General features: G+C 49.1%; 1 protein-coding gene across 1 annotated transcript in view; it reads right to left on the bottom strand.

The window, feature by feature from the left end:
• The window catches only part of CTBS (chitobiase), a 56970-nt gene that overhangs the window by 25192 nt on the left and 15994 nt on the right, over positions 1-15784 (bottom strand). Inside the window, exon 2 of the mRNA XM_075320214.1 lies at positions 13854-13992. Within this exon, the coding sequence (XP_075176329.1) occupies positions 13854-13992 (139 nt within the window). The remainder of the gene's footprint in view (positions 1-13853; positions 13993-15784) is intronic.

Here is a 15784-nt window from a genome sequence, read left to right as displayed (position 1 = left end):
CGATGTTGAGTCCTATCTGGATATCTTTGAGATAGTGGTTGAGAGAGAGGGACTACCCCAGGACCAATGGGCGGAAATAGTCGTTCCATTTCTGGCAACATGACCCCAGAAGGCCTATCGTGACCTGTCGGGCGAGCAAGCAAAGGACTACGCAGTTGTCAAGAGTGAGATCCTGGCAAGACTGGGTGTAAATGTGTTAGTTCGGGCTCAGTGGGTACACGAGTGGGAGTTTGACTCTTCTAAACCAGCCAGGTCGAAAGGGTACGACTTGCTACACCTGGCACAGGTTTTATTGGTCTGGTGTCTATGAAGAAGTAAAACGCTATTGTGATTCCTGTCCAGTGTGTGTCAGGTGACCAGTCCCCAGCTTTCGAAGCCCCTTGGTACCACTGTCGATTATAGAGGTACCATTCAAAACAGTGGCCATGGACCTGGTGAGTCCGGTAAATAAGTCCGCAAGAAGACACCAACTTATACTTGTGGTTCTTGTTTATGCCACCTGATTCCCGGAAGCGGTCCCTCTGCGTCATACGTCGGCTAAACTCATAGCCAAATAACTCATGGGCATGTTCTCGGGTGGGGATTCCTAAAGAGATCTTAACTGACCAGGGAACCTCATTTATGTCAAAGACCATAAAGGATCTCAGCAGGTTACTAAATGTCAAATATTTACGTACATCAGTCCATCATCCCCAAACAGACGGGCTTGGTGGAAAGGTTCAACAAAACATTGTAAAACATGCTAAAAAACGCTGTATCCAAGGATGGGAAGGACTGGGACCTCTTCCTGGCCTAGTTATTGTTCGCAGTGTGAGAGGTGCCCCAGGCATCCACGGGGTTCTCGCCCTTCGAGCTATTGTAAGGTAGACATCCCCAGGGGGTGCTAGATTTAGCTAAAGAGGCATGGGTGCACCAGCCCACCCCACCCAAGAGTGTGATAGAACATGTAGCTAAAATGCAGGACAGAATGGTGGTTTCAGTAAGAGCCTCTGCCACAGTCAAAATAGCTGAAACATTGTCCCTCAGGAGGCCCGGAAGTTTGTTAAATAGAACACAAATGTCTTCTCCAAGCTCCCTGGTCATACTACCCTAGTCCAACATGACTGAGCAGCAGGCCAAAGTCCAACTAAAGCCATATCGGGTGCCTGAGGCCCGGCGACAAGCAATCTGGGAGGAGGTAAACTCAATGCTACAGCTGGGGGTCAAGGCCCAGAGTGAGAGGGCCAACCCAGTAGTCCTAACACCTAAACCTGACGGTACACTGCGGTCCTGTAATGACTTACAAAAACTGAACAAAATATCAAAGTTTGATGCCTACCCCATGCCCCGGGTGGATGAGATGATAGAGATGTTAGGGAAAGCTTGGTACTTAACCCTGGATCTCACAAAGGGGTACTCGGAGGTGCCCCCGACAGAGGCCGCCAAGGAGAAGACAGCCTTTGTGACGCCTGAAGGGGTGTATCTGTACAAGTTATTGCTTTTTGGTTTGTATGGTGCATCAGTGACATTCCAATGGTTAATGGATGTCATCCTCTGTCGTCATCGCCGGTACGCCTCGGCATACCTTGATGACATTGTGGTATTTACTGCAGATTGGGAGAGTCACTTACCAAAGTTTCAGGCAGTATTGGACACTCTCCAACAAGCGGGGCTAACCACCAATCCAAGAAATGTACCTTGGGGAGGAAGAAGCTCAGTATCTGGGGTATGTTATTGGGCGAGGAGTCATCAAACCCCAAGGAGACAAGATAGAGGCGATTAAAAACTGGCCCCGACCCTCACCACAAAGCGAGTGAGGCCGTTCTTGGATTTAGTTGGATATTACAGGCTGTTTATTACCGACTTCGCCACACTGTCAGCTCCCTTGATTGACTGTCAAAAAGGAAAGAAGTCTGTAATGGTACTGTGGAGCAATCAGGCAGACGAAGCTTTTGGGTTGTTGGAGGCAGTATTGTGTGAAATACCTGTGCTCGTTACACCCGACTTTAGAAAACAGTTTAGCATGCAGACAGAGGCCTCAGAGGTGGGTCTGGGGGCAGTGCTGTCTCAGGAAATCAACGGAGAGGAACATCCCATAGTTTTCATGAGCCGGAAGCTTACCCCAGCCGAAACCAGGTACAGTATAGTGGAGAGGGAGTGCCTCGCCATTAAGTGGGCACTCGAGTCTCTCCACTATTATTTGCTGGGAGGACATTTCGCTTGGTGACCGATCATTCTCCTCTAACATGGATGAGTCAGGCCAAAGAGAGAAATGCTGTAGGGGAATGCAGATGCCCTGTCCCAAGTCCACTGTTTGGCATGTGTCCACCCCCTCAGGATTGAACAAGAAGGGGGACTCAGTAGAGGGTATGGTGATTGATAGGAGCTATATCCCTACCAGAGCTGAAACCCAACAGTACACAGTGACTGCACCAGCAGAATAGGGAGTGCAGCTCTGGAGTATAATACAGGATGTAACTCAGGATCCGAGCAAGACCGGTAATACACATTTTATGTAGATTGAAGAAAAAACAAAAAGCCAGCACTAAATGTGCACTTCAGCACTAAAAATTCCAAACTGTACTTATTATAAAAATTTTGAGATTTTTGGCAAAAAATTGCAATTTCTTGAGCTACCCCACCACGTCACGGAAAATCTCATTTGGGGCAGTCCTACACTAAAATATTTTTATAAAATGTGCCATACGGCCTCACATATGAATAGTAGAACTGCTCTTAGCAGCACTCACCTGGTCTATTTCAATCCCGTACCCATGACTGAGTCATGGCTGTGGGCGGGACAGGTCGAAGCAAATGCTGTATGAAGTAAATAGCCTGTGGACAAGGCCTGATGACAATGTGAACAGTCACCAACCGCCAAAATCTAGACAGGTGGAATACATCCCAAAGTGGGGTGCATAGCAAGGTGGGGGTCAGCCACCAACCAATTCAATGAAGAAAAAACAAAAAGCCAGCACCAAATGTGCACTTCAGCACTAAAAATTCCAAACTGTACTTATAAAAATTTTGAGATTTTTGGCAAAAATTGAATTTTTAGTGCTAAAGTGCACATTTAGTGCTGGCTTTTTGTTTTTTCTTCATTTTATGTAGATTGTCTCTGTACTAGTTATAAAATGTTGCTATAAGGTGAATATTTTTAATGTATTTCATTAAGCCTTGGCTAAAAGAGGATTTAGGCTATGTGCGCACTAGGCGGATTTTACCGTCGATTTCCAGCGGATTTGCTGCATGTTTCGCTGCAGAAAATGTTCATAACCTTTCTGCAGTGATTCACCAGCAAAACATATGGGGAAAAAAATGCTGTGCGCATTAGGCGGATTTTGACAGGGAATCCCGCAGCAAAACGAATTGCATGTCACTTCTTTTTCGCAGGTAGCTGCAGGATTTCACTCCATTGACTGTAATGTAATTGTGAAATCCCGCAGGGAATAACGCAGGTAGCAAATTATATGTTTCATTGCGTTTTCCTGCGTTATTCCCTGCGTTATTTCGCGTTTTTGGGACATAGTGATCATCACTTCCCTGTGTTTTGCAAGGAAGTGATGTCACTAGAAGAGGAATATGAAATTGATCAGACAGTAAACACACATATCACACTCACACACAGACACATACATGTATCATACACAGACACATAGAAATTAGGCAACATACATTCAGAGGGCTGGTATTTGGCCAGATACTGCTCCCCATATAAAGTCTATTGGGACCAGAATCGGGCGCAAAGGGAAGCAAGCGCGTCATACTTACCGATCACCGGGCGGCTGTCACACTGCTCCCGTGGCAGCTCTTTCATCTTCCTGAACCGCCGCTCATTAGTCTCATGACATATGCACACCTTCCCTGCTCACCGGTGGCTGTGATTGGTTGCATTCAGACAAGCCCCCACGCTGAGTGACAGCTGTTTCAGTGCAACCAATCACAGCCGCCGGTGGGCGGGTCTATATCGTGCAGTGTAATAAATACATAAAAAAAAAACAAAAAAAAAAAAAAACAGCGTGCGTCCCCACATATTTTGATACCAGCCAGATAAAGCCTCACGGCTGAAGGCTGGTATTCTCAGGGTGGGGAGCCCCACGTTCTGGGGAGCCCCCCAGACTAAAAATATCAGCCAGCAGCCGCCTGGAATTGCCGCATTCACTAGATGCGACAGTTCCTGGACTCTACCCGGCTCATCCCAATTGCTGTGATGCAGTGGCAATCAGGGTAATAACGAGTTAATGGCAGTAGCCCATAGCTGCCACTAAGTCCAAGCTTAGTAATGGCAGTGTCTATGACACGCCATGACTAATCTGCAAGTAAAGTAAATAAACACAACACCGAGAAATCCTTTAGTTAAAATAAAAACACAAAAAAATCCCCCTCTTTCACCACTTTATTAAAATCCCCAAATACCCCTCCAGGTCCGGCGTAATCCACACGATGTCCCACGACTCTTGAAGACTGATTCAGCGGCATCTGACATCGCACTCAATGCAGCCCCGTGAACGAGGCTGCAGGGGTAACTCCAGGTCATTTCTCACGGTCAGTGAGAAATAGAGTGACCGTGACGTCACCTCCATAAATAAAAGCTGTAATATCTATCAACCAATCCATTATCTATCCATCCATCCATCATCCATCTATTATCCATCTTTCCATTTATTAGCCATCCATCAGAAGGAAATGACACTTTTTTTTTTCAATGTGCTTTATTGCATTGAATGCATTAACACTAGAACTACTGAGGTAGTCATTTTGACTACTTTGCACCATGTATTTCTATATAGGTGTCACGAGTCCAGTAGTTCTAGTGTTAAAACACATCGGCAAAACCGCGGTAAACTGTGGCAAAACCGCATGCGGTTTTTGGGTGCGGTTTGTCTCTGTTTTTTATCGCAGGTGCGGTAATCTTTCAGACCCTGCGGAATTTTCTTAAGAAAATTCTATTTGCTAGCGCGCACAGGGCTTTAAAGAGAACGTGTCAGCAGGATTTTCTAGGCGACGTACAGACGAGGCCATACTGACGCTGTAATACTGGTTAACATGGAACTTTAGTTAAAGAAATACATTTTCTGTTTTTTTGTTTTTTCTTTTTTAAATCTCTGGGAGTTTTCTTGTGATGATATATTTGTGCATCGGGGCAGGACTGTGTGCAGGGTCTTCCCTTGCAGCTCGGACCACTTAAGGCCCAGTCACACTAAACAACTTACCAGCGATCCCAACAACGATACAACCGGATAGGGATCGCTGGTAAGTTGCTAGGAGGTCGCTGGTGAGATGTCACACTAAGCGACGCTCCAGCGATCCCACCAGCAACCTGACCTGGCAGGGATCGCTGGAGCGTCGCTACATGGGTTGCTGGTGAGCTGTTGTGTCGCCCGGGGACCAGGGGTACTCAGATCTGGGCCACAGAGTCACTTCTGTGGGTATCACGGTGGCGTGACCCGGTCTGTGATCCCAGGCTCCACAGTAAAAGGGGATTTGGTAAGAGAGATTGTCCGTGACGCCACCCACGGTTGTGGTGAGGTTGGAACACCACCGCTGCTCTGGACGGGGATCCCGGGAGCGATGGTATGGAGCAGCTAGATGTTATTTCTCCCCTCCGTGGGTAGGGGGGTTGGCTGTCCCGGGGCCCGGTGATGGGGTAAGCAGGGCGCAGTGCTGCGGTGCGGTGCCCAAGGGCACGGGCGTACTCACAAGTAATTCACACGGAGTCACTGGTAAACTAGGAATTGCCGGTGTCCGCAGCCTTCGGTACGGGGGTGTTAGTGTCCCACACACGGTGCAGCAGCTCCTGTTCTTTCCCTGCAGCCAGGTGCCTTTCTCTCCACTCTCTTCCTCCTTCTCCTCAGCCGGGAACGGGGAATCCACTCCCCTGTAGCGATCCGGGTCACCCTAGGTACCGAGGGGCCACTACCCTGCTCCGGCTACCTCTGGCCCCTTCCTCACTACGGCCTGTCCCGGCCCACTTGGAGCCCGCTTCACTATCAGCCTGGGAGCTACAACTCCAGACTCCTCTTCTGTCTGTCTCTCCAAACACTCTGCTCCAGCCCCTCCCCTCTGCTCTGCTTTTCTCTTACACTGGGGGGCCGTGGTACCAAGGAGGATTAACTCTTTCTGTGACAACCTGGCTTTGCCAGGGCGTCACACACCCCGTTGGTAAAACACGGCCCGTCCTCGGGCCGTCTAGGCACCAACATTTATTAAAACTGGAAAAAGGAAAAATAAACACATTACAATCATACATCTTCCCACATCGGGAGGTACGTTTTCTTAACTCTAAACTGTTCTGCCGCCCCCACCTGCTGTGCAGATGGCCTCCTCCTGAACTTGAGGGCGTTCAACAGGGGTGACAGTCCATAAAACAGTCAACTTTTTAACTTCTGGGTAGCCGTCCATGCTCCACTACCGCTGCCGCTGCCGCCACTCCCAGTACGGGGCACGGGTTCCGTGCTCTGCCTCCTGCTCAGAAGCCAGGCCCACTTGGATGCCCTCGGCGCCGGCTACAACCGGCCTCGCTAACTGGCGAGGGCTCCATCTCTCACTGGCCTGCTCCTCCTCTCTGCAGGTGCACTCCGGCTGCTCCACAGCCGTGACGGGGTACCTGGGAGCGGCTGGCGCCACATCTGGGGCAGACTTCCAATCGGGTGCCACCTCCGTTGCGGCCGGGCGGACTGCCGGAGCCGACGTCATCACCGTGGCGGCTGGGCGGACTGCCGGAGCCGGGTAAGATGTCATCAGGGTTGCGGCTACTGCTTGTCCAGGAACGGAATTAGGCAAAGTCCTGGCGTCCCTGCCTTTACAGTCCTGGTCACATGAACTGTGGTTCCTTCCTCCTGCTCCCCCTTGGTACTCGGGAGCAGTCCTTCCAGCAACTTTTAAAGTTTTCCTTTCGCTTCCGGTCCTCCGGAGCTTCACTTCCGCCCGCATTCTCAGGGGGCGGAGCCTCTTTTTCGCGCCCACCGCTTGGGGAAGAAGGTGCTGGGCGGGAGATTTTCGCGCCCAAAATGGCGGCAAAGATGGCGACTTTCAAAATTTTTGCAGCGGATCACCGCTGACAGTCCAGAATGAGGCGCACTTCCTCCAGGTAACTGGATGGGTTCGATCCTGTTCGTGACACCAAATGTGTCGCCCGGGGACCAGGGGTACTCAGATCTGGGCCACAGAGTCACTTCTGTGGGTATCACGGTGGCGTGACCCGGTCTGTGATCCCAGGCTCCACAGTAAAAGGGGATTTGGTAAGAGAGATTGTCCGTGACGCCACCCACGGTTGTGGTGAGGTTGGAACACCACCGCTGCTCTGGACGGGGATCCCGGGAGCGATGGTATGGAGCAGCTAGATGTTATTTCTCCCCTCCGTGGGTAGGGGGTTGGCTGTCCCGGGGCCCGGTGATGGGGTAAGCAGGGAGCAGTGCTGCGGTGCGGTGCCCAAGGGCACGGGCGTACTCACAAGTAATTCACACGGAGTCACTGGTAAACTAGGAATTGCCGGTGTCCGCAGCCTTCGGTACGGGGGTGTTAGTGTCCCACACACGGTGCAGCAGCTCCTGTTCTTTCCCTGCAGCCAGGTGCCTTTCTCTCCACTCTCTTCCTCTTTCTCCTCAGCCGGGAACGGGGAATCCACTCCCCTATAGCGATCCGGGTCACCCTAGGTACCGAGGGGCCACTACCCTGCTCCAGCTACCTCTGGCCCCTTCCTCACTACGGCCTGTCCCGGCCCTCTCAGAGCCCGCTTCACTATCAGCCTGGGAGCTACAACTCCAGACTCCTCTTCTGTCTGTCTCTCCAAACACTCTGCTCCAGCCCCTCCCCTCTGCTCTGCTCTTCTCTTACACTGGGGGGCTGTGGTTTGTCTTGCTGCACCGGTGTGGGATCAGATTACCAAGGAGGATTAACTCTTTCTGTGACAACCTGGCTTTGCCAGGGCGTCACACAGGCAGATCTCACCAGCAACCAGTGACCAGCCCCCAGCGCCGCATGGAAGCGATGATGCGCTTGGTAACTAAGGTAAATATCGGGTAACCAACCCGATATTTACCTTCGTTACCAGCGCACACCGCTTAGCGCTGGCTCCCTGCACACCTAGCCACAGTACACATCTAGTTAATTACCCGAAGTGTACTGTGCTACGTGTGCAGGCAGCAGGAGCCGGCTTCTGCGGACGCTGGTAACCACAGTAAACATCGGGTAACCAAGAAGCCCTTCCCTTGGTTACCCGATATTTACCTTCGTTACCAGCGTCCGCCGCTCTCAGCTGTCAGTGCCGGCTCCTGTTCTCTGCACTCCTAGCCACAGTACACATCGGGTTAATTACCCCATGTGTACTCCAGCTACGTGTGCAGATAGCAGGGAGCCGGCACTGACAGCTGAGAGCGGCGGACGCTGGTACCGAAGGTAAATATCGGGTAACCAAGGTAAGGGCTTCTTGGTTACCCGATGTTTACTGTGGTTACCAGCGTCCGCAGAAGCCGGCTCCTGCTGCCTGCACATTTAGTTGTTGCTCTGTCGCTGTCACACACAGCGATCTGTGCTTCACAGCGGGAGAGCAACAACTAAAAAATCGCCCAGGACATTCAGCAACAACCAACGACCTCACAACAGGGGCCAGGTTGTTGCTGGATGTCACACACAGCAACATCACTAGCAACATCGCTGCTACGTCACAAAAGTTGTTCATTAGCAGCGATGTTGCTAGCGATGTTGCTTAGTGTGACGTGGCCTTAACTCTCCCTCCTGTTTGTAAATTAGAGGTCACTGATCCAATCAGAGATCTGCCTCCTATTGTAAATATTGAGCTGGTACCTACATTAAATCTTCAATAAAATGGCGTCGTCATCAGCGCATGCGCGGTTGTATCCTAAAATCATCGATGTGGATGAGCAGACTGTCAGTCATTGCATGTCTCACACTGGTAATGCCTCCTGTTATTTGCAATAAGCTCGGGGAGATCTCTGTCCAGCCCATAGATCTGAATAGCTCATGTACATGGTTCTCTGGAATAAGACAACAGATCGCAGATATCAAAGTGTCACCATATTAATCTTCCTATGACCAATATGTAGTGGCAGACCCCGCCCTGCATCGCATGTACAACTATATAATGAATCGGGAACCGTCCACTGTCTCCTCCATAATTCCCCCTCTGCGTCTCAGCTCTGACGTCTCAGCACCACGGGCGCGATGATGTCACTATTTGTGCCCTCTGCACCACAATGTGCAGCACTTCAGACCACACGCTGCAGAGACCGGAGGAGCCGGTGAGTGAGACGTGAGGGGTTGTTTTCATCATTGAGTACACTATGGAGGCATCATACTGTGTGGAGGGCCAAAGGCGGTGGGGAAATCAGGGGGCATTACACTTCATGCAGGGGCGTAACAACTGTGGTCACAGAGGTCACCACCGCGACCAGGGCTTTCAGGTTTTGTGGGCCCTGCGCCCGCTCTGTAGAGAAACAGCTGGCTCCTCTCACTGAGAGAGGGGCTGCACTGTTCCTTTAGTTTCAATCAGTAGCGTAGCTACCAGTGGTTGGGGCAGAATATGCAGCCTCAACGGACCCCGTGCTCAGAGGGTGCACACCTGGAGCTGCGCTACTGTTAACCATATCGGTGTGTGCAGTGCGCCGATATAGTTAACCTCTGCGGTAGTGCTGGGAGACAAGATCTCCCTGCACTGCTGCTGATGACATCAGAGTCCCAGTGTGTGGTGACGTCATCGCAAAGCGTTGGGACTCTGCCGTTTTGTGCGCACCATGACAGCGCTGTGATCCGCCTGCGCTGCGGCTACCTGGAGTAGGCGAGTATGATGTTTTCTATCTTTTTCTTTAATGCAGTATGGAAATAATTATTATATATTACACCATACAGACCAAACGTTTGGATACACCTTCTCATTCAAAGAGTTTTCTTTATTTTCAGTTGCTTCACACTTTTTTGTTAAGTATTTCATTCCACATGTGTTAATTCGTAGTTTTGATGCCTTCAATGTGAATCTACAATTTTCAGAGTCATGAAAATAAAGAAAACATGAATGAGAAGGTGTGTCCAAACTTTGTCTGTACTGGGTAATTATATAGATATATATATTTCATATAATATATTCATATGCACACACACCAGAATAGGGCCCAGGCTGGGGGACATATATACCATCATGGGAGCAAGGCTGGGGTACATTATATATACCAGCCTGACTCCCATGCTGGTATATATAATGTACCAGATGTAATAGGATTTAGAAGATTATGGGATGTGTGCACTATGCTATATTGAAGATTATGGGATGTGAATGATCTTAAATGAAGGATTGTGGGATGTGCATATATTGTATGGAGGACTATGGGATGTGCATTATATTGAGGACTATGGGATAAGCATTATATTATAGGGAGGACTATATGAAGTGTATTACTGTATAATACATGGAGGACTATGGGGGTGCGTTCTAATATATGAATATATAAAGCATGCAATGGGAAAGTTTTGTGCTGAGGGAAAGAGGCTCTTTCTCTCAGCACCCAGCTTTCCCATGCTCTGCTAAACAGCTTTCCCTCAGAACCCAGCTTTCCCATGCTCTGCTATACAGCTTTCCCTCAGCACCCAGCTTTCCCATTCTCTGCTATACAGCTTTCCCTCAGCACCCAGCTTTCTCATGCTCTGCTATACATCTTTCCCTCAGCACCCAGCTTTCCCATGCTCTGCTATACATCTTTCCCTCAGCACACAGCTTCCCCATGCTCTGCTATACATCTTTCCCTCAGCACACAGCTTTCCCATGCTCTGCTATACAGCTTTCCCTCAGCACCCAGCTTTCCCATGCTCTGCTATACAGCTTTCCCTCAGCACCCAGCTTTCTCATGCTCTGCTATACATCTTTCCCTCAGCACCCAGCTTTCCCATGCTCTGCTATACATCTTTCCCTCAGCACACAGCTTCCCCATGCTCTGCTATACATCTTTCCCTCAGCACACAGCTTTCCCATGCTCTGCTATACAGCTTTCCCTCAGCACCCAGCTTTCCCATGCTCTGCTATACAGCTTTCCCTCAGCACCCAGCTTTCTCATGCTCTGCTTTACAGCTTTCCCTCAGCACCCAGCTTTCCCATGCTCTGCTATACAGCTTTCCCTCAGCACCCAGCTTTCTCATGCTCTGCTATACAGCTTTCCCTCAGCACCCAGCTTTCTCATGCTCTGCTATACAGCTTTCCCTCACCACCCAGCTTTCTCATGCTCTGATTGATATCATGGGAAAGCTGGGTGCTATGGGAAAAACGTATAGTAGAGTATGAGGAAGGTGCGTGCTCAGGACAAGATGGATATCAGAACATAGGAAAGCGGTGTTGCTGATAGAAGGATTTCAGATCATGGGAAATCTGGGTGCTGAGGGAAAGAGCCAAGTGTCAGCGTCATTATCCTGTACTCAGAGTGTGTGTGTGTGGTTGGGGGGGCCTAGGTCCAAACTTTGCACCAGGGCCCATCAAACTGTAGTTACGCCACTGACTACATGGATGATAATAAGGGGCCCATTATACTATGTGTAAGGCTTTTTTGGGGCATTATACTGTATGAAGCGTTATGTGGGGGCCATTATAATATTTGGAGGACTGTGTGGTATATATTATTCTGTTTGGAGGGCTGTGTATGGGTTACTATTGGGGCTTTGTGAGAGTCATTATACTGTATGGAGGGCCGTGTGGGAGTTACAATTGCTGATTGTACTGTGCTGGGGCTACTATACTTTGCCAGGGAAGTTGAGTGGGGTACAGTAGGGTCATTATACTGTGTGTGTGGAGGATACTTTGGAGGAATTCGCTGTGGGGGTACCATACAGTGCTTGAGGGGCAGTTTTGTTGACATCATACTACATGGGGACAATGAAAGGGGAATCTAGGGGCTTTAATAGGAGGAGAGTTACTTTTTAATGGCTGGAAGGTTGTCAGATATGATCTCCTGTAGCTACACTTTTTTTCTTTCTTTGACCAGGGGCACAATTGGAGTTTGCGCTTGGGCCCCCATGCTTTCTATGTACGCCCTGGCCTACACACCCATATAGATCAGCTATAGCTCAGGAGGGGCGATCCTGCTAACAGATTGCCTTTATTAGATTGCAGCCATACTTGTGCCACCTCGGCTGCTACAATCATTCCCCTACAGAATATGAAGTTCACCGTTACACATTACATGAGAGGCTCATCTAGAAACCATCACGCCGGGCTCTTCAGCACTTGTTGAGTCCATTTCACAGATGAGCAAGAAAATTTTGATTTTGATTCCATCATAAAAAATGCGATTGTGCAAGTCGCTCCGTCACATCTGCCATTACCCCGTCCGGACACAAAGATCAGGCGTTCGTGTGACGTGCGCCCATATCCTCAGCCATAGTCACAAGACGCTGAGCGATGAGGGGCCGCTGCATATAAAGCTTCATGTGTCCTGTGACATATAGGAAACGTTACTCATCAATGACTTTCCCAAACCACCCAAAATATTAGATCGGATCAATGAGGCCACGAGGTTCTCACAATGAACATTTATCACTTCTGGAAAATAAAACTAATTAAGAGACTTGTGTAAGGGGTACTTCTCACATTGCGAGATCGCTGCTGAGTCACGTTTTTTGTGACGCAGCAGTGACCTCATTAGCGATCTCGCTGTGTGTGACACTAAGCAGCGACCTGGCCCCTGCTGTGAAATCGCTGATCGTTACACACAGTGCTGGTTCATTTTTTGCTCGTTGCTCTCCCGCTGTGAAGCACACATCGCTGTGTTTGACAGCAAGAAAGCAACGATCTGAATGTGCAGGGAGCCGGCATCTGGAAGCTGTGGACGCTGGTAACCAAGGTACACATCGGGTAACTAAGCAAAGCGCTTTGCTTCGTTACCCGATATTTACCTTGGTTACTAGCGTATGCTGCTCTCAGGCTGCCAGTGCTGGCTCCCTGCACACGTAGCCAGGATACACATCGGGTAACTAAGCGAAGCGCTTTGCTTAGTAACCCGATGTGTACCCTGGCGGCTACAAGTGCAGGGAGCCAGCGCTAAGCGGTGTGCACTGGTAACCAGGGTAAATATCGGGTAACCAAGCAAAGGATTTTGCTTAGTTACCCAATATTTACCTTGGTTACCAAGCGCAGCATCGTTTCCACGAGTCGCTGCGGGCTGGTGGCTGGTCACAGGTCGCTGGTGAGATCTGCCCGATTGACAGCTCACCAGCAATCCTGACCAGGTCATATCATTGTCGGAATCGTTGGTACGTCGTTTAATGAGTCGGTACCCTATGATCAGAAAAATAAACGTCTCTTTCCCAGAAATATCACCATTCTGGTAATGCAGCACTACCCCATTCACTTGGGCAAGGCTGAGGTGTAATACCTGGTGCAGACCATAGGCAGGTGGGGCACTGTTTCTAAGAAAAAAAAAGAAACCTTTTCTAAAGTTGTAAGACTTATTAATTTAAACTTGATATGTTGTTGTACTACATGCCATGAATATTTTCCTTACACGAGTCGTTCAGTATATACAGTATGTGGACATTTCTCATGTATATTCTTCTCAGCCTAGGTTCCCATATATTGGACACATTAGGGTAAGGATTTTTGAGCCTGAAGCAACTTAACGGATCACACCTGTCGGCAAAACAGATGTAACACTGCATCAGTGGTCATCAGACTTTTCCCAGTTTTACTCCCAGGGGCCGGTGCAGGACGGGACATCACAACCGGTGACGGCATGTATCCGATGCTCCATCTGATGCTCCAGAAGGTGGGACTGATTCCACTGGAAAAACTCTGATTAATTCCAATGGTCTAGTGACACAAGGGATCGAATCTACGACCGCTCCCAGCATGTGTGGAGCCTCAGACCATACAGACGTACCTGTCAGGACGAATCTGGCTCCTTTGTAGTGGGCGAAGCACATGAGCTCTGGGTCATAAGGAGCAAACAGGGCGACTGTGGTGACATGGGCCCAGTCATAATACTTCCAGTTCTTCCCTTCGACAAAAAATACATAAACCTGAACACAAAGAGATAAGGTCACGCTGAGGTATAATCTCACGACACAAGAAGTTAGCATGTTTTGATTGCCAACTGGGCGTTACCATTCTGTAAGAAAATGGTGCACGTCCCTACACACCGACACTGATCAGACTGTAGGATTCACTGCTCAGATTGGTAACACCCATTTGTCAATTTATTCATACATTTCCAGAAGGGATAAAAAGGAACATGTTCTCAGAAAGGAAACTGTTTATACTAAGACTATTATACTAAGTGCGGAGGAAAAAAAGGTGAAAAGTCAGTGAGGAGCCCATGGAGAAGTCAGAGTCAGTTCTCTGGGACATACAGATGGCTTATAATGTAAGTATTCACATCTTGCATTTTGTACCCCACGGGACTATTCCTTCTGAAGAGTTAGGCTATGTTCACACTAGAAAAATGATGTTTCTTAAGAAATTTCTTGAGAGTGAAGGATTAATGCACCTGCGTTAAAAAAAACGCATCAATAACGCACCGAAAAACGCATGCGTTTTTACCGCGTTTTGGTGCATTTTTTGCAGGTTGGTCCCTGCGTTTTTTAATGCTTTAACAGCAATAAATAATATAGATAATTGATAGCTAAATAGATAGATGGATAGACAGATAGATGGATAGATAGAAAGATGGATAGACAGATAGATGGATAGATAGAAAGATGGATAGATGAATTAAAAAAAAAACAACAAAACGACATGGGGTCCCCCATATCTTTTGTAGCCAGCTAGGGTAAAGCAGATGGCTGCAGCCTTCAGACCACAGCTGGCAGCTTTACCTAGGCTGGTAATCCAAACAGAGGGCACCCCACGCTGTTATTTTACATTAAATAATTTAAAAACAAAAACCGTGGGGTCCCCCCCAAGGTGAAGCGGACAGCTGTGGTCTGGTATTCTTAGACTAGGGAGGTCCACCGTTATTGGACACTCCCCAGCCTAAAAATAGCAGGCCACAGGCGCCCCAGAAGTGGCACATCCATTAGACGAGCCAATCCTGGCGCTTTCCCCCAATTCATCCCGTTGCCCTGGTGCGGTGGCAAACGGGGTAATAAATGGGGTTGATACCAGATGTGTAATGTCACCTGGCATCAAGCCCTGGGGTTAGTGATGTCACACGTCTATCAGATACCCGACATCACAAACCCAGTCAGTAAGAAATAAAAAAAAAGACAACAAAAAAAGTTTTATTTGAAAAAACACTCCCCAAAACATTCCCTCTTTCACCATTTTATTGAAAAGAACAATCAAATCCGGGTCCGGCGTAATCCAATAAGGGGGTCCCACGACGATCCATACCATAGTCACTGTCCCAGTCAATGAAGAACAGAATGTTCCCCATTGGCTGGGAGAGTAGTGCAGTGACCTGAGCTAACATCATGAGGTCAGCCCAAGTAACTGCAGGGGATGACGAGCGCTGCCATTAGGAAGTTAGATGAGATCATTACCTGCTGTGATGATCTCCTGCTCTCCTGACGTCAGCGCTGTCACTGACTTCCATTGCCCGCCGCATTCTCAGCGATATGCGGGAGCCCGTGACGTCACCGCTAGTGACAGTCTCGGGCTGCCCGCGAGACGTGAGAACGCGATGGGCAATGGAATGAAGTGACAGCGCTGACGCCAGGAGAGCAGGAGATCGTCACAGCAGGTAATGATCTCATCTAACCTCCTGACAGCAGCGCTCGGCATCCCCGCGGCTGCCCGCACTGCAGTGTGAGAAGCTGCCAATACTGCAATGCGAGCAGCTGCGGGGCTGGCAGAGAGCGGGACGCAGACTGC

The sequence above is a fragment of the Anomaloglossus baeobatrachus genome, chromosome 8 (genome assembly GCF_048569485.1).
Source record: "Anomaloglossus baeobatrachus isolate aAnoBae1 chromosome 8, aAnoBae1.hap1, whole genome shotgun sequence".
Classification (NCBI taxonomy): Eukaryota; Metazoa; Chordata; class Amphibia; order Anura; family Aromobatidae; genus Anomaloglossus; species Anomaloglossus baeobatrachus.
The sequence above is the reverse complement of the archived record's forward strand: the minus strand, read 5'-3'. Positions and strand labels throughout refer to the sequence as shown.